The 21,499-nt window shown below is 38.6% G+C and overlaps 1 protein-coding gene across 3 annotated transcripts in view; it reads right to left on the bottom strand.

The window, feature by feature from the left end:
• Positions 1-21,499, bottom strand: part of ACSS3 (acyl-CoA synthetase short chain family member 3) — a 54,717-nt gene that overhangs the window by 8,982 nt on the left and 24,236 nt on the right. For all 3 annotated transcript variants that reach the window (XM_081330197.1, XM_081330196.1, XM_081330198.1), the window contains 8 exons: positions 20,021-20,101; positions 19,846-19,941; positions 18,006-18,157; positions 15,725-15,828; positions 7,386-7,481; positions 5,706-5,769; positions 4,227-4,308; positions 3,455-3,577 (listed from right to left, as the gene is read on the bottom strand). In XM_081330197.1, the coding sequence (XP_081186323.1) occupies positions 3,455-3,577; positions 4,227-4,308; positions 5,706-5,769; positions 7,386-7,481; positions 15,725-15,828; positions 18,006-18,157; positions 19,846-19,941; positions 20,021-20,101 (798 nt within the window). The remainder of the gene's footprint in view (positions 1-3,454; positions 3,578-4,226; positions 4,309-5,705; positions 5,770-7,385; positions 7,482-15,724; positions 15,829-18,005; positions 18,158-19,845; positions 19,942-20,020; positions 20,102-21,499) is intronic.

Genomic DNA, 21,499 nt, shown 5'->3' with positions numbered 1-21,499 from the left:
TGACTGAGATCGTTTGTGATTATAAATGAATTTGTGGTGGGATAATTTATGTGGTGGTTGGCTCTGATGTGTAGAAAAAGGAGTGTGCAGGAGTCACAACATACGAGTAGACTGCTCATTTGCACTTGGACCTCCACACTAAAATAGATTAAAACTCCTAAATTCTGAGACTAGCATGGAAAGCCCATAAAATGTAACTTTTCACTAAACAGCAAGGAATAAATTTCCAAGCATATGTGTGAGAAGAAGCCTATCTAATTTCAATGAAATAGATACAAGATTTTGAATTAGATCACGCTCCAACTTTCAAAAGGATATTTCAGTTTGAAGCTTTGATCAAATCACTTTAACAAATCAGATTCACAAATTAAAACAGAGACCTGCTTTAATCCATTTCAGTTGCTAAGCAAGTAAGTGAATTTTGCCCCATTTTAGGAAACACTTTGCAGAGTTGTTAAATGAATCACTACAGTTGTTAAGTGAATCATGTGGTCATTAAGTAAATCTGGCTTTTCCCAATTGATTGCTTGTTACAAGATGACTGGGAAGGTTACCAATGGTGATCACATGAACCTAGGACAGCTAAGTGTTATAAATACATTCCAGTTGCCTTGTGCCCAAATTTTGATCATGTGACCTTGGGAATACTGCAACATAAGTGCAGTCACTTTTTTCAGTGTTCTTGTAAGTTCAAATGCTATACTAAATGAATGGTTGTAAGTTGAGGACTATCATTGATAAATATTTTATAAGTTCTATATATGATCCACTGCCTCTGGAGTTCCTACAGAAAATATATGATGCAATATCAGTTCTATAGAAAGAGAATGCAAGGGACTGAGTTACATAACCAATCAATTTTCTCATAGAGCTCCTTTGGTTGGCAAAACTTTAGTTTGAGTTGCTTTGATTTTCCCAATTCTCAGCTTCTTTAATGTGCTAAGCAAGGCCACAAACATTTAGTTCTTTCTTGAGTTAATGGAATGATAAGACTTCTGTGCCCTGTCCTGCCAATACCACTTGCAATGAAAGCTGCAAACAAGTCCCGCTCAGGAAATGCCATACCCAGCCAATGTGCCCTGCCCAACTTACCCAACCATGCTGAGATCACCTGGCATGAGTTTATTTTAAAGTAGTTTTAAACCTTAAATATTTACAATAAGATCCAGTAAAACTTGGCAGATTAATCCTTCACAGAGGTTAGATTTGCTATTCTCATCCCATTCTGCCTGCCTCTAATGGAGTGCTGCAGGAATTTTACTACTTCCTCATTCCATGGATCAAGTTTTTCCTATATCAAATTGTGAAACAGTTTGCATGAAATCATGCTTTCTTTCCTTGATTTATCTTGAATTCAAATCAAATCATGCCTTCTTAGAATATTGAATGACAGTTTACTGATATGCTTCACTAAACCTTCACCAAGCTGAACAATGCATCTTCTCTACCCTGTCTTAAAAACAGTTGTTTCTTTTTCCTGCATTCCAATCAATGCTCTCAGAGAGCCACCATTTATTTTTTCTTCAGTGTCTCAGATAAAGCAATAGTCTAGAATATTATCAGAAGTTAATATGATGGCTTTCAGTGAGTATGTAAGAGCAGAGCTTTTCAACCTTTTCACCCATTGTACCACTTTTAAGATAAGGCAATGTCCGAGTATCACCAGTCGCCCAGCAAGGCATCAAAAACTTGACCAAAAATAAAAAAATAAAAAAATGATAAAGTACAGGTAGTCCTCGATTTACAACAATTTGCTTAGTGACTGTTCAAAGTTACGATGGCACTGGAAAAAGTGACTTATGACCAGGGCATTTTTTCTCATAGAATGCTCAGAATGGCGTTCCGGCACCTTTTTTTGCAAAAAAAAAAAAAGCTCCCTCTATTGGCTTTAGGAGTAGGCAATTTTGGCTTTTTTTTATGACTCGTGGACTTCAATTCCCAGAAATCCTGAGCCAGCCACGCTGAGGAGAAAGAGAGAGGTTTCCAAGCTAAGCTATGCTGGCTCAGGAATTCTGGGAGTTGAAGTCCTTGAGTCTTAAAAGAGCCAAGGTTGCCAACCCTGCACTAGAGCAGGGCTTTTCAAGCGGTGGTACGCGTACCACTAGTGGTACACGAGCACCTGGCTGGTGGTATGCGGTGTCTCCTTCCTCAAAAGCACCGGGGCTCCCAGCTGACTGGTAGCCATGAGAGAAGGTTGCCGATACTCCTGGCTGTTTGGCGGCATCAGGGCCGCCCACCGGGACTTCCAGCTGGCCAGCAGCGTCAGATCCGGAATCCCAGCCTCCCAGCTGATCAGCGGTGTTCTCCTCTGGTTGGTGGCTCAAATCTCGGGAGAGCAATGAGCGGCTGGCAGGCCAGGTAGCTGGGTTGCTGTGCGGATTCCCCCACACCTGGGTGATTGTTGAGCCTGGGGCTTCATAGCAGCCTTGCCCTGCTTTCCCTTGGCTGGCACCGTGAACAGCTACTGCTGCCCGTCCCACTTTTTGCAAGCAGGCTTCCAGCAGCATGAGGCTCTGGAACAAGCTTTGGCACGTCTTACCTGCGCTGCACTCTGTCGGCGGCTCAAATCCGGAGTCTCAGCCTCCCAGCTGATCAGCAGAGCAACGAGTGGCTGGCAGGCCAGGTAGCCAGGTTGCTGCACGGATCCCCCCCCCTTGGTTGATTGTTGAGCCCAGGGCTTGACAGCCACTCCTGTTCGAAAGGCAGGGTTCGGCAGCCAGCAAGGTGCTCACGCGGGGCTCTCCCGGGGCTGGCAGGCCAAACGGGGACCGGCCTCACCCTCTCCATGCTAGAGCGGCACCCGCAGAGGCGGCCAAGGCCAAGCAGGGCAAGGCCACTCCTGCTCAAAAGGAAGGGTTCAGCGGCCGGCGAGATGCTCACACAGGGCTCTCCCGGGGCTGGCGGGCGATGGGGGAGGAGCAGGCCAATCGCCTTACAGGTACTTGGGACTCTGATGCGCCTTCCCGGCCATGTGTGCCCCGAAGAAGCGCCGATCAGAAGTCAATCCGGTTGCTGCACTACAAGTCCCTGGGGAGGGTGGGGCCCTGCTCTGCACTTGCGCACGCCCTCTGTAGGGTTCGTGCAGGCCGCTGCCAAGCAGCATGCTTTCCGGCAGCAAGTGAGCTGGGAAGGAGCGGAGCGCGCAGGGGGGAGGAGGTGGGGGGAGGCGGGGGGAGGCAGGCAATGCCGTGTACCACCAGCCAGGTGCTCGCGTACCACTAGTGGTAAGCATACCACCGGTTGAAAAGCCCTGTGTAAGAGGAGCAGCCTAGTAATGATAAGAGCACTGCTCCTGTTGCTCCACTCATTCATTAAGTCTTCATGGAGAAAACTTTGCTAAAAAAGAGACTCACCAGAAAAAACCTTGCCCCTTAATATTGAGACAGACCCCCACTCTACTCTTTTTCTGTGTTTGACACTGAGGTACGATTTTTCCTGATTGTTTTATCTTTACCTCTTCAATTGCACCTGCTGAAATTCTATGGCCTGCAACATTTATCACATCATCCACACGAGACATGACATATAGATAGCCTTCTTCATCCATATAACCTGCATCCATAGTATCATAATATCCCTAAGAAGAAAAGTAGATAAATGAAAAATGCTTCAGAATATTAGACACAACAATATTACATTTTTGCTCCTAAATCAATGCATTACCAAATAAGTACCTCATTTGATCCCTGGCATTTTTTCTAAGTTCCAATCTAGAGTTCATGGTTCTGTTCATGGAGGTTGACAGGTTGACACATCATTAAAGTGCTTTCTACGTAAATTCAATATGGAACATACAGAAGCATTTACCACGGGTGCTGTTCACCTTATATGTGATCCCGTCTGATAAAAGATTTTTGGAAGAGGAAGAAAAATATACAGATTTGGCATAACTGAAGCTTTTGCTGTCCTAAATATACCACAGGTGTGTATATGTCTGTGAATGTGTGCGTGCGTGAGCTTAGAGGAATTTTTTTACCATGTAAAATATTTTAATATAAAATGATATATTTTAACTAAAATTAAACCAGCCAGCAAGTTTAAAGACTGAAAATTAAACATTTCCATAAAGCTAAGAAAAATTTTCAGGATTCAAAAGCCAAATGGGAAATGTTCTTACAATGAGTAAAAGGGAAGTGAGGATAGCCACTGATCAAAATTAAAGGAAAAATATAAAGCATTTCATATTTTAAATAATGTATACTATTATATATGTAATCGCTTCTTACCGGAAATTTTTGGAAATATAATTCTTTGTAAAGCTGTTCATTTTTCCAAAGACCTAAAAAGGCTCCTGGTGGCAAAGGCAACCTATTGTATATTTAAAAAAATGAGAGGTCTATAAATGCATAATACAGTAATACAGAAAACTAAAAAATAATGAAATATATTCTTCTAAATTCAGAATACTTTTAAATGCAGGACTAGAAAAGTTACTTTTTCCTCAACTTTGAGCACATGAACTTCCAGCTATCAGCTCTAGTCCTCCTCTACCTGACCACTGTCAAATTAATTTCTCCCTCCTACGCAAGTCTACGGCAACCACAAGAGTCTTATGCTTAAGACACAGTATTTACCTTTAGTCATTTTACACAAACGATTATTCCTTATAGAATGGCTAACAGAAGAGAAGCAAGCCAAACATGTTTAATAGCAGTGATTTTCATTCTCACACATTGTCAAGAATTGTTATCATTTAGAATACATAAATTTAATTTATAGCTACAATACCATAGCTACAAAGGAGAAACTCATGTGAAATTTTCTAAAGAATTCAAGAGAGAGAGAGAGAGAGAGAGAGAGAGAGAGAGAGAGAGAGAGAGAGAGAGAGAGAGAGAGAGAGAGAGAGAGAGAGAGAGAGAGAGAGAGAGAGAACAACATAAGAGGTGTTAGATGAATTCTACCTGGTGATTTGCAACAAATGTGCTTAGGCAATAATAAATGGAAAATGTAAGAATTTGTGATGGTGTTTTACGGTATCTGGAATTGGCATACAACATCTGCTAAAAGTCATAAAATATCTAAGTGAAGTTTCCATCATAATGATGGCTCTTATTCTATCTTGAGATTATTCACCAAATATTTACAGCTCTTAGTTGTTAACTTTTCTAAGGCTAAGCTTGTAAGTCGCCCTGAGTCTTCGGAGAAGGGCGGGATATAAATGGAATTAAAATAAAAAAATAAAAAAATAATAATAAATGAGTTGGTTTGATTATTGAGCTAGATTATATATAATGTACAGCACATAGAAAGCAGTAAGCCCTATAGATCATTATACTTAATGCATAAATAAACAGGAACGTATTCTGGCCTACAATATTTAAATGTAATGCAACAAAATATTCTGTGTGCTAGCTTCAAGTGTCCATCTTTAAATCAACATGATAACCTAGATTCTATGATCAGAAGCCATCTTTACCTGAAACAATTAATCTTTTTCAGAATACAGTTCTATCTTTCAGTATATGAACCTATGCTTTTTATTTCGATTAAGGTTTTTTCCTTAAATGGAGGTTGTCTTTCAAGTATTTTCTTGGCAAACAGACATTGCAGCAGACCAATATTACAATATCCTATCAGTAGACCTGGGTCTCCCATAATAACAATATAAATTATTCTTCAATTGTCCATTTTGAATACATTCTCATTCCCTCATCTCTATTTACTTTGCTCAGTTGTAAAAGTTTGGGAAGTCATAAATTGCTTACTTCACCACTATGTTTCCTAGAGTCTTCACTTTTACAGGTTGCTTGTTGTCATCCAGAATCACAACTAAAACAAAAAAAGCATCACAAGTCATAAAAACAAGAATAATAGTTTCAATTTTAATTAAAATAGAAGTATTTCAGGGTTAACCAACTTCAGCAAGTTAAATACTGTAGAATGAAAATTGTTGTTTTCAAAATTTAGTCTTGAGAACAATGAAAGATGAGGAAGTAGAAGCCGATATCTATTCCTAGGTTAATAAACATGGGTCATTTGGCATAGTTATCTGAATATCTCTTTGCTTCATCATTACCATGCATCTTAACAAAATAGAAAAAGAGAATATAAATTTTTTTTAAAGTATTTCCTTCCATGCATCCTTTATATAAAGAATAATCAACTATTTTGAGTTAATTAAAACTACATTTCATAATTTCATTTTACAATTTTAGTTTTAATTATATTTTAAGAGAAAACATCCCTTGCTGTTCAAAGTTAATTCAGAACATTATGAAAACTGTGTTACTTCTTTAATTTTGATTGCATGTTCATTCTTTCTTCACTTGTCATTCAAATTAGAAACAGCTATTGCCTTTTTATGTCTGGTTCATAAAAGTCTCCCTGATAAAGTAGTTGAACTCTATATAATTTCAATAAAGATTTTCTGAATTGTGAAACATATTTAGGGAGGTTACCAAATTGATACATTGTGAATATGCAAATACCAAGCTCAAAAGCTCCTCAGTTTAATATTTCTTTCATATGTTAGTGCAGATATACAATATAAATTAAAAAATGCAACAATATAAAATATCTTCTTCAGAATATGTCAGGAACACCCATGAAATGTAGGGCAGTTGCTATGATTTCATTATAACCTACAAAATTCATTCTCCCAGATAGATCTTCAAGAAGTATCTGCAGCTCTGGCCAAACTTGCTATGACAGAGATAGATTTTTTGGCCAACAAGCAATTTAATCTCTGTGAGGCAGTTTGTATTAAGTTAATTCTTTGACTTTTATTCATTCTGCCCAATATAATTCAATGTGTAAGTGAGTCTCATGGGCATTTGTTCTACAGAACAGAAAGCCCCATGTGACAATCTATATGGGTTGGGATACTCTAAAGCAGAAGTGTCCAAACTTGGCAACTTTTAAGACTTGTAGACATCAACATGGCTGGCAGGAGAACTCTGGGAGTTGAAGTCCACAAGTCTTAAAAGTTACCAGGATTGGACACCCTGCTCTAAAGAATCCAAGCAAAAGAAGAAGCAATAACAGTCCACATTACATTATGTTGTGCTTTGATGTCAGAGTGAAAACAGTTATTGCAGCTTTAGAAAACAATTGATCCATGGTACAATTTCAAAAATATATCACATAAAGATAACTTTTGCAGGATTTCTTTCATCTTGGAGATAAAAGGAATTTTGAAGTAGTTTAAAAAAGATCAAAATTGTGTTGGTTCTAAACTGTCAAAACAGCAACACTTAAGCTTTAAAGATTGTTTTTACCTGTTCCTTTTTGTCAGGAACAGCATAATTTAAAAGATCTCTCTCTCTCTCTCTCTCTCTCTCTCTCTCTCTCTCTCTCTCTCTCTCTCTCTCTCTCACACACACACACACACACACACACACACACACACACACACACAGACGCAGAGTGTATTTTTTCAACTTTACCATTGTATCCTGGTACCAACTTTCCAGTCTGTCCTGCAGGAGGAGTTAGAGAGTTTCCTAAGCCAATACAGGAAGCTGTTATTGGAGAGCCTGTTTCTGTAACAAAAAAAGAAAAATGTTTTCTTTAAAAAATGTAATGTTATAATTAGAGGTTATTTTCATGTGTAAATTAATTGGTTTGAGGTTCACATTAAACACAACTTTCTTTTTTTAGAATTTCAACAGTCAAAGACATTTTCCTTCATTACTTAAAACTGCTTATAAGTCCTTTTTATGGCTTATCAGAAAATCTTTCTTTAAATGTCCCTATTGTGGTTGGTTAATGGGTTCATCTGTCATTTATCCAAAGAAAAACTTTTCCCAATCTTGGGTAATTTGTTCAGGTTTGGGAAACACTGACCTAAGGAAACTAATAACCACACTTGTTAATGGGTTGAACTGGCGCTAAAGAAACTCTGGTAGAAGTCCTTACTAGAGCATTGAGCTCATTAGGTGATGTGGAGCCAGTTACTCAACCTAACCTGAGAATAAAATGAACTGAAGAACATCCAGTCCATCCCTTTATATGACACTTCTGCAAATGTTAGAATCTGTACAGAAAGCGTGCAAATCCTGTTATCAAATTAACCTGACTTTTAAAGACAACTTCATCATAACTGCAAAAATGTCTTCAGACACCGCTGGCTCAATGGCCTTGAAACAGAGATAAGCATTGCCCCAATACTTGGCAACACTAACAAAGTAAAATCCAAAGGGATTGCTTTACCTTTTTTTAAATAACCTACAGAAGACAGAAGTCAGGAACCGGGGCACACTAACACAATTTTATAACTTTGTCTACTATTCTTAAAAGCTATATCAGCATGACCACGTGTATTGCCAAGGCCATCTGGCAAGTTTTTTTCTAATTTTTTCATCTTCTCCTAAAACAAACCTAGCTATTTCCATGATGAGTGATGTCAGTGCATTGAATGTGCCTTGCTCTACTAGTTGCTTTTGATTGCAGCAGGTGAACCTGTTAATACTGGACTGACATAATACCAAAAGGAAAGGAAGCACTAACATAACTAGAGAAAATTATAGCTGGAGCATTCTGAGTGCTTCTTCCAGCAATCTTGGTATTGCTATTACTAGAAAAGTAGGTCAAGGACTCTCTAAATACTTAAGAGAGCTCTGCTCTACCTACACTATTAACAACACCATTAAGACCACCAAAGAAATTAGATCTGGACCTTTCTAAAGCAAAGTAACTAAACTAACTAACTAACTAACTAAACTCACTACTCCAGCTGTCAAAAATTGGCAATCTTTTACCATCAGCCCATGTTAGTGGCAGTAACTGGTTTTTTTACTTCCATTTGGGAAACACACCAGTCTCTGAACTTGAATCTTCCCTGCAGAAAGCTTCACAATTATTTACTGGCCTTGTTACTAAAGCAGAGTAAAGATCAGAAGTGTAGAAAGAGCATATTTGAGTTGACACTTCCTCCAGCAACCCTTTTTAAACCAGCTGTCTGGAGTTAGGGCAAACAAACACAAAACAAGTTAAGTTTATAAAAAGATAAAATCTAATCCGAAGCAAACATCCAGGTTAGTCCTCAGCTTCAGAAAAAAAGAGAAAAATAAAGCATAATGAAAATCATTCTACTGGACTACAGCTGAGGAGATAAATCCAGATTTAGATTGTAGCACATGAGCTACAAAGCAGGGATGCTCAACATCTTCCCAAAATTTTGGGTGCAATTTTGAAACATGAACACTGAAGATAATCTGAGAGTTTACAAATGGAACATTCTAGACTTAAACTGCCATGCCACAGTAATTAAAATATGAATGACTGGATACAGTTGAAAGCATTATAGTATAAGACAATTATAGTCAAGAAAAAAAATGCAAATATTCAAAAACAAGCACACTAATTATATAGTACCTATTATTATGACTCTGACATAGCTAAACTAAGTATATATTTATTTTTTTCATTTAATTAAATTACATTTGCACTTTACAATATTGAACTTTGGCTCATTTGCATATTTTTCATACATTATCAAGCTTTAACAAAGCACAACAGAAGACAGTTACAAAAAATAAGCAGACTGAATCGCTTTTAAAAAGTACAATGATTTAATCTTCCAAGTAGACAGATTCTTCTACTGGTTCCATAGAAGACTGATGAACAGTTAGTGGTGTCAACAAGTCTTTCCCTTTAAATATACAAGATATACTTATGCAGAAAGGGTTATTTGGCCAGCCAATAACTTTGTATAAAACCTGGCAAGCTTTTGAGTTACAAATTCCTCCATACATGAATTCAGAAGTTATTCAGCATGTTTTGCGAACTCCATTCTTGTTAATCAATCTTGTTTACCCCATAGTTGTATCATTGTTTGTAACTATTATGATAAAGAGGACAATGCCAGTTCCCTTATCTAATCCCTAAATGAAGACATCTATCAATAAATGGGGGAACAATTACAAAGAACAATGTTTTCACAAGATCACTTAGCAAAGTTTTCAAGGTATTGAAAAGATATGTAATTAGGAAACCCATAATCAGGCAGCCCAAAAGTGCTATCTGCTAAGAATCTGGTTTTCCTTAAAAATATTCTTGGCAAAGATTCCACTAGTTATAATAAAGTCCCTGATTAAGAGGGGCTCCCAAGCCATCTCCAGATTTTATTGTTTATATTTCCTGCCTCTTAAGAAAGTTATTGGAAAGTGGCAAAAGCCAGTAAAGAGTTTGAACCCCGATAAGGTCCTGCACGACTGTCAGCTCCAAAGGATCTGTCATTGCCATTCCTGGACTTCGTGACATGTTGAAGGGATATAGATTGTTACCTCTTTCTATATTAACTTTTTTCTATTTATTCAATCAAATCCTCTTTGGCCATTTCAACCGGGTTTGAGCCTATTGAATTTTAAAGAACCTATTGGCTCCTGACTGGCCACTAGAATATCAACACATTTCTTTAAGCATCTTTTAGCTAATGCATACGTGAACATTTCTTGTAAAAAGGACATGATGTTCTGAACAGAGAAAAAGCTTTTTAAAGATTGTGTGTATACACACACACACACACACACACACACACACATATATATATATATATATATATATATATATATATATATATATATATATATATATATATATATATATATATATATATATATATATATATATATATATATATATATATATATATATATATATATATATATATATATATATATATATATATATATATATATATATATATATATATATATATATATATATATATATATATATATATATATATATATTTACCCTGATGACACTGGCAGTGGACCAGCAAAAGCTAGGTTGTTTTAGGTTTGTAAATAGTTGTTTTTATTGTTTTTACTAGTTTAACAATAAACAACTGTTTTATATTCTTCCCGGAGTTCAAGAACATATTGCTATATAGATATGCCCGGGATTCGTATTTTTAGAGTTATTAAGTGTGTATGAATACATACACATACACACACACACACACACACACACACACATACATATACATATATATATTTCAGTCTCTCTCTCTCTGCCTTCTCCCCCATACACAGACACACACAGACACACACACACAGTTTCAATGATTAAAAACATCCAAACTTCATTCCCTGTATTAAAATATTTCCTAGTAGGAAAGCACATGCCCATCTCCACATAACGCAATACTTGAGCTTCTGTACAATTTCACAAGTTAGGGCCAGCAATGGGCCATATGCTCCTCCCCCCCCAAAAAAAATCCAGCTCTATTCTTGGAAGTTAATATCCAGCAGGTCCACAGACTAAATGAAACATGAAAAAGGAGCAGAGTAATGTCAAACCAAAGGAATATCTGTTAGCTAGATTACTAAATCTGTTGTTAAAGGTAGCTAATCTAGAAAAAACATTGAAGAATACCAGTTTTAAGGATCTGGAGTCATATTTCTATTAATTAAGCTGGACAATCTATAGGAATAATGGCAAACAAGATATTTTGTCTTGCTTTTCATCCTATTGCATTTATACAATGAGTGGCATCGTTGAATTATTTACTTCCTAAAATTCAGACAGCTGAAATGGTTATTTTACTTATTTAACTGCCCAGTTTGAAAGCAAAACTTTTCTTTCATAGCGCATCGTACAGAAGGGAGAAAAAAGCAATAAGGATCTTGATTGCAGCTGTATTTTGGAAAGGAGAAGATAAACAGACATGGCTTGTTAAGGCAAAGAGCAGAAATAACTTCAAGACTATTGCCAGTATTTTTTGCTGTCTCGTATACCAACATATCACAGCATTTGAATGAAAATCTTTATTTTTTTCCATTTTGAATAGAATCAAAACATCTTACTCATTTCCACCTTTAAGGTCCTTAACAACTGAAGTTCAATGGACAAGACGCAGATGATTAACACAAAAGAACCTCATATATTAGTGCTAAACATTTACAGTGTAACTGCTTTCAAAAAAGCATTATGTCTGCTTTAATGTCAGTAGACCACCATAGACAAAAGAGAACATATCGGACAGCTGCTATTTTTAAATATGTGAAAAACCATCTACAGCAGGGATTAGTGTTTCATGACCTCTTTTGTACTCTTTCTCCAGGAAAAGATCCATCAGGACTGCCCTAAATCTACCAAAGGATTATTCTTTCTACAAGAGAAATTCAGGGAGTTTAATTCTGTTTCCTATTCACAAACCATCAGTATAAATATCTACGTTATCTAATGAGACTCTAGTCCCAGAACAAGGGAAAAAGCTGTTGCTAGGCAACAGAAATGACATCAGCAACCTGCAACATTTTCAGAGAAACATATAAAACTAATGGCAGTCAGAGCTTCTCTCATTTATGCAAATGAGATTGGAACAACTTCCCCACCTTCTCTCTCTCCTTTAGCATACCTTAAAATTACTTTGAGATTAGATCCATGTCTGAACTTAGAATAGTCTTCCTTTTGCTGCAGTCAGTGCATTTGCACGAGGGAAGGAGGGAGCCTGGAAAGAAACACTGGATTCATGCTTAACACACACTGTTTCAGAAGAAAGTGATGCCATACCTATGCTGTTCCAAAAATGAGAGAAAATGCATGTGGGAATACCTTCAGAGGGATAAGGCTGGGCTACTAAGAGAGGTATTGAAAATGGAGTGGTGTGGGAACATGCATTTTTCTAATTTTGACAGCACTTTGCAAAGCTGGGTGAAGTAAATGGTGATTCCCAAGTAAGATTTGTATCATCGCTATTCAAAATTTCAGAAGAAAGGAAGGAAAATGGACATATAGTATTGTTTTCAAAACTTTCTGTCCTCTCTCACTAAATAAATGCAATCTTCTTCTTTGGACAATTGAGAAACAAAAACCACCCAACCCTACAATTTCCATAATGTCTCCTTTAAGTATATTTTCATCACTTTTATTTTTAAAGTGGGATTCACGGTATACTAACCTAAGTGTTATTACCAGATAAGTTAACTAAATGTCTTTTATTTTTTCCATGATAGTAAATCATGCATATAAATGTATGTATCCTTTGTCTATTTTATTAATTCAATTTTATTCAATTTGTACTCTTGCCTGGCAGATTCCTAACCTGAACACCAGTTTGACTTGGCTATTCCCCACTACCAGCTAATAATTTATACTAATTAATCTCTACTTAATTAGTTCAAATTCTTAAACACCTCTACTTAATTATGTATAATCTCACGTAATCCTCCATTTAGTAAGACTACACATAAATCTGCTTCATAGAGCTTCTCCTAAGCCTTATGAAAAAAATCCCCAGTTCTGTCATTTGTTATACATTCTTGTTCACATGTCAGTACCAGCTGCAGCTCCTTCAGATACTTGGGCTTTAATAGGTAATATTATGAACTGTGTTGTATTTTAACCCTGGTACTTTTTTCCATTTGTCCTCTATAAACTGTCCTGCTAATAGTACATTGAGGAATGCTGTAAAATTAGTTACAGTGACCAGTAATAATGGGCACAGCAGTAAGAAAGCTTTGACTTAATGGAAGGGAAGGAAGAACTTTAATACATTGAGGAACTATAGAGAATATACCTATTTATTGGGATTATTTGATGTTTTAGATGGCTCTAGAGACAGTTATTATAGCTCATCTATTTAAGAGGATGTGGATATATTCTCTGTAGTGCTTGAGGACCAGGACAAGAACCAAGGGGTGAAAGCTTTAGAGAGATTGAAACCCAAAGCCAGGATGAATTTCTTGATCATGAGTAGCTATTAAACAGTGGCACAGCTTGCTTCCTGGAATTATAGGTGGTCCATCATTAGAGATTTTCAAACAAAGATTGGATACCCATGTGTCTGGGATGGTCTGGGTATCTTTGCCCCGGGCAGCATTTCTGAACCACTTCCAACCTTATTTTATAAGCTGAGAATAACCAGATGGAGCAGAGGGCCTCTACCCAGCCCATTCTAGACATAACTGGCACTTCAGCTGCTACTCAGTTTCATCCAGCATGTTTGTTTGTTGTTATAGCAACATCTCCTTGAAGCCAAACTCACAGAGACTCTCAGTAGCCATTTCTCAAGTGGTGAATTGCAGCATACTCTAACATCGCCCAGTCATCAACGTGACAACATAAAGCTTCTGCTCATTACTGTTAAATCAACACTCTGGCCAGGGAGGATAGATAAATCATTAGTAAACACATGGCTGGAGTTTGGTTGACTTTTTTTTTCTTCGACTTGAGCTGGATGAAGCAAAGGAACAGGCTGCAGCAATGGCTCCATGTCTTTCAGGATGGACTATGCAACTAGTTATGACAACAAAGCTGTTCAAGAAGTACTCATGATTCAATGCATGAGGGAAACTGTATCACTTCTATGTTTTCTATGTGTTCGACCTCATGGCAATATTAGCACCAAAGGCAAAGGATGGTGAATTTGCTCTCTGCAATTTCTCAAACAATCCAAATGGTTACTGATGGGTTGGACTATTAGACAAAGAGATGTAACTAGCATCAGAAGACTCATTTTTCAGATACACTTTCTCCAAGGCCAGTAATCTCCCCATTTAAAACTCTACCTTTTTTTCGAATACCCATCAGAGTGCAACTGGTAGCTATTTTCTCCCAACATTTGTTACCAGTTTTGAGGTGTAGTTCATGTACAATTCTTGCTTGCAACTGATATGAGAAAAAAACATCTTCTATATGTAATTTTTACATAGCTGGAGTTCCCCTATTTCAGCTCTATTCCCTCCCATTTTACATACAGATAAGAAAAAAAATATTTTTCTACTAAATAAGTGCATATCAGTCTTTTGTTTTCCTAAGATAATGTTGTTGTTAGCTGCGAAGTCGTGTCCGACTCATCGCAACCCTATGGACAACGTTCCTCCAGGCCTTCCTGTCCTCTACCGTTTTCTGGAGTCCATTTAAGCTAAGGCCTACTGCTTCAGTGACTCCATCCAGCCACCTCATTCTCTGTCGTCCCTTTCTTCTATTGCCCTCAATCTTTCCCAGCATTAGGCTCTTCTCCAGTGAGTCTTTCCTTCTCATTAGGTGGCCAAAGTATTTGAGTTTTAGCTTCAGGATCTGGCCTTCTAAAGAGCAGTCAGGGTTGATCTCCTCTAGGACTGACTGGTTTGATCGCCTTGCAGTCCAAGGGACTCGCAGGAGTCTTCTCCAGCACCATAGTTCAAAGCCCTCAATTCTTTGGCGCTCAGCCTTTTTTATGGTCCAGCTTTCACTGCCATACATTGCAACTGGGAAGACCATAACCTTGACTATACGCACTTTTGTTGACAGGGTGATGTCTCTGCTTTTTAGTGTGCTGTCTAGATTTGCCATTGCTTTCCTCCCCAGGAGCGTCTTTTAATTTCTTGGCTACAGTCCCCATCTGCGGTGATCTTGGAGCCCAGGAAAATAAAATCTGTCACTACCTCCATTTCTTCCCCATCTATTTGCCAGGAATTGAGAGGGCCAGATGCCATGATCTTGGTTTTCTTAATGTTAAGTTTCAACCCAAGTTTTGCACTCTCCTTCTTCCCCCCCCCCAAGATAATAGTATCCAGTTAATTCATGATTCTTACATAAATACAATAACTCAAGACAATAAAAGGCACAGATAGAGTAAAAGTAAGCAAAATGAAGTGGGAAGACAATACAGTAGCTATAAGTTTGCTAAGTTTGTAAAGCCGCCCTGAGTCTTCGGAGAAGGGCGGGATATAAATGGAATTAAAAAATTTTAAAAAATAAGAAGGAATCCAAATAATGAAAAAATACAAACTTATTTAAGGTGCCCCACATGTGAACTAATCTGAAACACAAAATGTCAAGAGATACTCACCAGTTTGCCACCAATGATCCAAAACTGGTACCTTGAAAATCTTTTTGCACCATTCTAATGTATCCACATCACAGCGTTCACCAGCTACAAATAACGTTCGAAACCTACATTAAATAGGATTATTTTCAACATTACTTTCCTACCAAGAAATATAAGATAAAATACTTTTTATTGCCATTTTTTACTGTGGGCACAACGGCACACATCAAAAATGAAATTTAGTTGCCCGCTCTCAAAGTGAAACACATACATGACACACCCCTAAAACATACTATATACAACATATGTATAGACCCACACCCCTACATATACATAACAATAAAATATTAAATACTGTCCATATTGAATATATAATGGAAGGAGAGTTCAAAAGATTAATGCTGTATGGAATGAAACTATGGCTGAATCTGGATGTTCTGCTACGGATAATCTATTATAAACCTATAATAGATGCAGTTATGTATACTCACTTTTTTTTACATTTTATATTTGAATGCTATATCAGCAGTGAGGGCAAAGTGAAAAGTCAAGCCGCCCCCTCCCAGATGCCATCGCCTCCCCCAAGCATTTTTTTTTGCTAACCTGCCTTTCACCTGCATTCCATTTCTCCATTCGCTTCTCAGCCTTTGCCACATATTTGTGGGACAAAAAAAAAGCTCCATGAGACTTTCTAACTTCTTGTGAGATCTCGCGAGAAGTTAGAATGACTGATGGAAGTTTTTTTTTCACCCATAGTCCCACAAACACGTGACGAAAGCTGAGAAGCAAACGGAGAAACGGAATGCAGCTGAAAGGCAGGTTAGCAAAAAAAACACTTGGGGGAGGCGACAGCATTGGGGTGGGGGTGGCAACCTTACCCTGCATGGTGGTGGGAGGGTTAACGGCAGATGCGGGGGGCACAGGAGCTGCGCAAAGCAGGCGGAGGGGAGGCTGGGCAGATTGAGGGCAACCCAGCTGTCGGAGGGGAGGCTGGGCAGATTGAGGGCAACCCAGCTGTCTCTGCCGCCACCACCCTGCCCGCCTCTGGCCTGGGGCAGCACCTCTGCCCTGCATGGCTGTCCCACTCGCGCATGCGATTGGCCTCTGCACCACTGCCACCGCCAGCACCCCACAGTCCCGCCCAGCTCCACTCTGGCTCCAGGCAGCGCCTCTGCCCTGCTCAGCTGTTCTGCTCATGCCTGTGATCGGCCTCCGCACCACCACCGGCACCCTGCAGTCCCCCCCGGCTCTGCTCCGTCCACGGGCCATGCCTCTACCCTGAGCAGCTGTCCCACTCATACCTGCGATTGGCCTCTGCACAGCCACCGGCACCCAGCAGTCCCTCCCGGCTCCACTCTACCCCAGGTAGCGTCTCTGCTCTGCGCGGCTGCTCCGCTCACACCCTCTGAGCCTGCGATCGGCCTCTATGCCAATGCCGATGCTGAATTCACGCAACAAGGACATGTATCTGGGCAGCTTGGGTGAGAGGAAGATGGGCTTCGTAGGGCTGGACCCCAGCGCCCTTGAGTCCTCCCTTGAAGGGGCCCTGCTGATCGCCGGCTCTGAGGCGGTGACAGCGGCAAACACAGCTCAATCCTCAGCAAGCCCCATTTGCTACCTCCTGCCCAATGCCACTGCCATGAGGCCGCAGAACACACCAGGCAGAGGTAAGGAATTAGGTCGGTGCGGTGAGAGAAGGGTGCTCTGCAAGGGTTGGGTCTGACGCACACGGGGCTGCTGCCTCGCTTACAATGGTAAAGTGGATTTTTGCAGAAGATAATTAGCCTGTTCAATTAAAAATACAAGTTTCACTCCAATTCATTGTTCAGTTTTATTTACTGTAAAGGCAGAAGTATAGAAAATAATACTTCTTCACCAACATATTCTAATATGCTAGTTTCAGAAACTAAATAATATGCATAGGCCTAACAATAAAGAAAAGTGGCAATAGTATTAGAAAATGATGTTTGCTAAAGACAAAGGGAATTAAGTTACCAGGTAACTGAAATTATCTGACAATATCTTTCAAATACATCCTGAATAAAAGAAATGAGATTAGAAGTACATCTGTCATTTAACAGTCACCAATGAATTACGTACTTGGAATAAATAAACACAAAACAAGTTTAATGTGAACAAGCCACATTCAGAGAGTGTTGTTCTTGCTGTCCTAGTTTGTGGAGCTTATGCCATTTGTCCTATCAAGGCCTATTTTAATGCTATTTCTGTTTTCTAGGGCTTTGCTATCACACCCAGTTTTGCATCATTTGCAAATACGATAAGCAAAGAAACCAAAATTCACCTTGACAAATTGTACTGTTTCCCCAAGACAGCCTCAGGGTCCTGTTGACGGATTGCTCTAATTGCAGTTGGTGCAGTAAAAAAAGCCACTACTCCATATTCTGACAGCACACGGAAAAAAGCACCTGCATCCGGAGTTCCTACAGGTTTTCCCTATAAAGAGATTAGTTTTAAAAATGTAATTGGGTAAAAAGTACCCCATAATTCTTTCACAGTTTAAAGGCTCATTGCAACTATGGCATCAACTTGTCAGCAGAATGCTGAAACAATGATTAAAATGCATTTGTATGAACATGAGGAAATTATTCCTATACACCTATATTAGCGTGTCAAGGCTGTCTGGTGATGCGCTGAATAAATTACTGAGGTACAAAAGAAACGTGTCTTGCAAGCACTGCATCAAATTGTCACCAAGTAATTATTAACATATTGCATACACATCTCAATAGGTACAAAACCAGACTGACTTTGTTTGACCTTCAAGCAGACTCAAGTCTGGTTACTATTACTTGGGAATCCCAGATCTATAGGCTAAACTAAACTCCTTCCATATTGTTATCAAGAAAACTCCACGCAGGTATCCATGGAAATTATTGAAACTGAGCTCAACTCAAGAGTCCTCACTTATTTTCTCTCTCTCTCTCTCTCTCTCTCTCCCTCTTGCAAGTGAGGACCATGGTGGATGGGGTGATGATGCACACCTGAATTGGGGGGGAAGGGGCTTCTCCTCTTTCCATGAGTCATTCTTTTGGTTCCTTTTACCTATATAAAGCTATCTCAGAGGCTAGCCTGACTTTGGGAATGCTTTCTTTTTCAAAATTAACCTTTTAAATTCCTCAACAACCTGATGCTAGTATTTTCAATAAAAGTCACTGTCTTAGTAACTTGCCTGGGCTTTGCAGGCATCTTCGGTGAGATTTCCCGTTGTTTCCACAGTGGAGTAAAGCAATAGGCTCTAAGGCCCAGAAACCCACTGATGAAATATCCTACTGGAGAATACTTGCCTGGTACCCACAACATCCCACTCCCCCCAACATATAGCTAGTGTTTCTCTATAATCTTAGTTCAACCTTCTAACTATAACTTCTATAACAAAGACTATAAGATACAGAAGGACAGCCTGAGCATCCAAGCCATCCTAATTTTGTCAAAATTACTAGTGATGTTACGTAACTTTACAAATTAGTTATTTGCTAGCACTGTACATCTTGCTGATCAATCTGACCTCGTGATGGAACCAGAATAAAAAATGTATATAAACAAAAATGTATGTATGTATGTACACATACACACACAGACACAGTATAAATGAAATTGGTTTGTTTTTACTACTTAGTTTATTATTTAGTTTATTATTTCTAAAATAATAACTGAAAAAGAAAAAACAAAACACAAAGATAATCATGACAGAAATACATAATCAGAAAAATGCATAATGTGTATTTTTAAAAGAGTTGTTTCTAAAACTCACTGCTTAAGAATTTGAACAAAACATAGTTCTCCAGATGGCATATAATGAAGAAAAAGTATTTAATTTAAAATCAGAGGAAAAAGCTTCCAATCTTCTCCTCTAGTGTGTAGACATGTGGAACATGCAAGCTCCAATCTCACTTTAGCTTGCTTACATAGTGCTAAAAGGGATAAGAGGGTTCTACAAATTATGTTTCTCCAAGAAGACTTCCTAATCACCTCAGAACCAGACATTCTACATGAGACTGATGAAAAGCACTATTACTAAAAGTAGTAATAACACATGTTAATTAACAGAGGATTTGTATGTGTCTGTTCTCTGTTTGCTGAACTAAAATGAGTTAAATAATGAAAATTTAAAAAATAATCACCTCATATAAAACTGTTGTATTCCCATGCAGAAGAGGTCCATAGCAAATGTAAGAATGGCCAACCACCCAGCCTAAATCAGAAGCAGCCCACCAGACCTAAAATGAGATATAAAATGTAATTAAAATATAGGCACTGATTTTCTTAATTGAAACGTATTTTATAAACTGAAATTACCTCTTTAGACTTAAGTCCATACACAGCTGCCATCGTCCAGTTTAGCATAACTGCATAGCCACCTGTTGGCCTGACAACACCCTGAGTAAAAAAAATGATATTTAAATAGTTCATTAGAATTAAATGAATTCTTGCAGGAAATTAATATTCTTCACCTTAATTCTTGGAGCTTTCAGAATTTCAAGCATAGTTTGCAAGATGCATAAATTTGTTCTTTATTCAGAATCTATTTTACATGCAATATGGGGAATGTGTAATTCTATCATAGCAGGGGGGGGAATTGAGATTCTGCAATTCAGCTAATCCAAATGCATTTATTTAAAGCATAGTGAATATTCTGCAATCCTCCAGATACTTCTGAACTTTAACCAAGTCATAATAGATGGAAGTATAGTTCAATAACATGTGGAAGATCATAGGGTTCCCATCCCTTTTTAGGAGAGTAAATAGATGTACGAATAATTTCAGGTAATTGAAAGAAAACAAGCTGTTCTCAGTCAAATCACTACAAAATGCAGTTAGTATTTTGGAGGTGTATAGCTTCCATTTTCTAACCCACATCATTTTCGTGTAGAAACGGTACAGGCTGGAAAATCCACACATTTGAATTCGCATGCTTACCATTTCTAGTATTTTATTTATGAAAACATCTTTTGGAAGGACATTCTATGGTTCAAATCATTGTTCAATTTAGTGTGCGCATGTGAGGCAGAAAGGGAATGGAATTCAATGAGACAGCTGTTATTTCCAATCCACATGTACCCTTCTGACTTCAAAGAGACCACCCATAGCTTAGAGTGCTGCCAGAGAAACTGCTCCAATGGCTTAATAGACCTAACACTGAACACCACTGGAGAAGACCAGGTCAGTTTTTCTTAGGCACATCCAAAACACATGCTGGAGCAGCACATCCCACCAGTTAATTTCTTTTCTCCCTCAAGCATGGACAATCTTGCCTGGTGTTAACCAGCCATCCTTACAAATTGTAATATATGTATATATGTATGTATAACGTTATTAATATGATAAACTCGTTAAACCCTATGAGGTAACTCCTCTGACAGGAGAACACGCGGGAACTTTGACAGCTGTCAAAGTTCCCCGCCAGAGCGCAGGCGCAGCCGTCTGACAGCTCGCGGCTGTCATAACACAGAAGCCGGTTAACCATGCGGAGAGAAGAGCTGTCATAAAGCGGCGGCTATGATTGGACAACGAAACGCGGCGCCAAAAGACAAGAACCCGATTGGACTAATCTGACAGCAGCCGGCTATAAAAGCCGGACAAGTTGTACACTTCTTTGCCTTGTTCCTAATAAAACCCAGTTAGCCAACCTGTCGTCCCTGTGTGGTCCTTCAGCCACTTCACAAATCTTCAGAGTCAACTGGTAAAACCGCAGCTGAGTGACCGAGTGGCCCAGATCAATCACAGATTTGAGTCTGCAGCTGGCTAGTTTGACCACATACTACTTCTTAAGGGATC

The sequence above is a fragment of the Vipera berus genome (genome assembly GCF_964194415.1).
Source record: "Vipera berus genome assembly, chromosome: 6".
Classification (NCBI taxonomy): domain Eukaryota; kingdom Metazoa; phylum Chordata; class Lepidosauria; order Squamata; family Viperidae; genus Vipera; species Vipera berus.
Note: the sequence above shows the minus strand (reverse complement) of the source record. Positions and strands in the feature narration are given on the sequence as shown.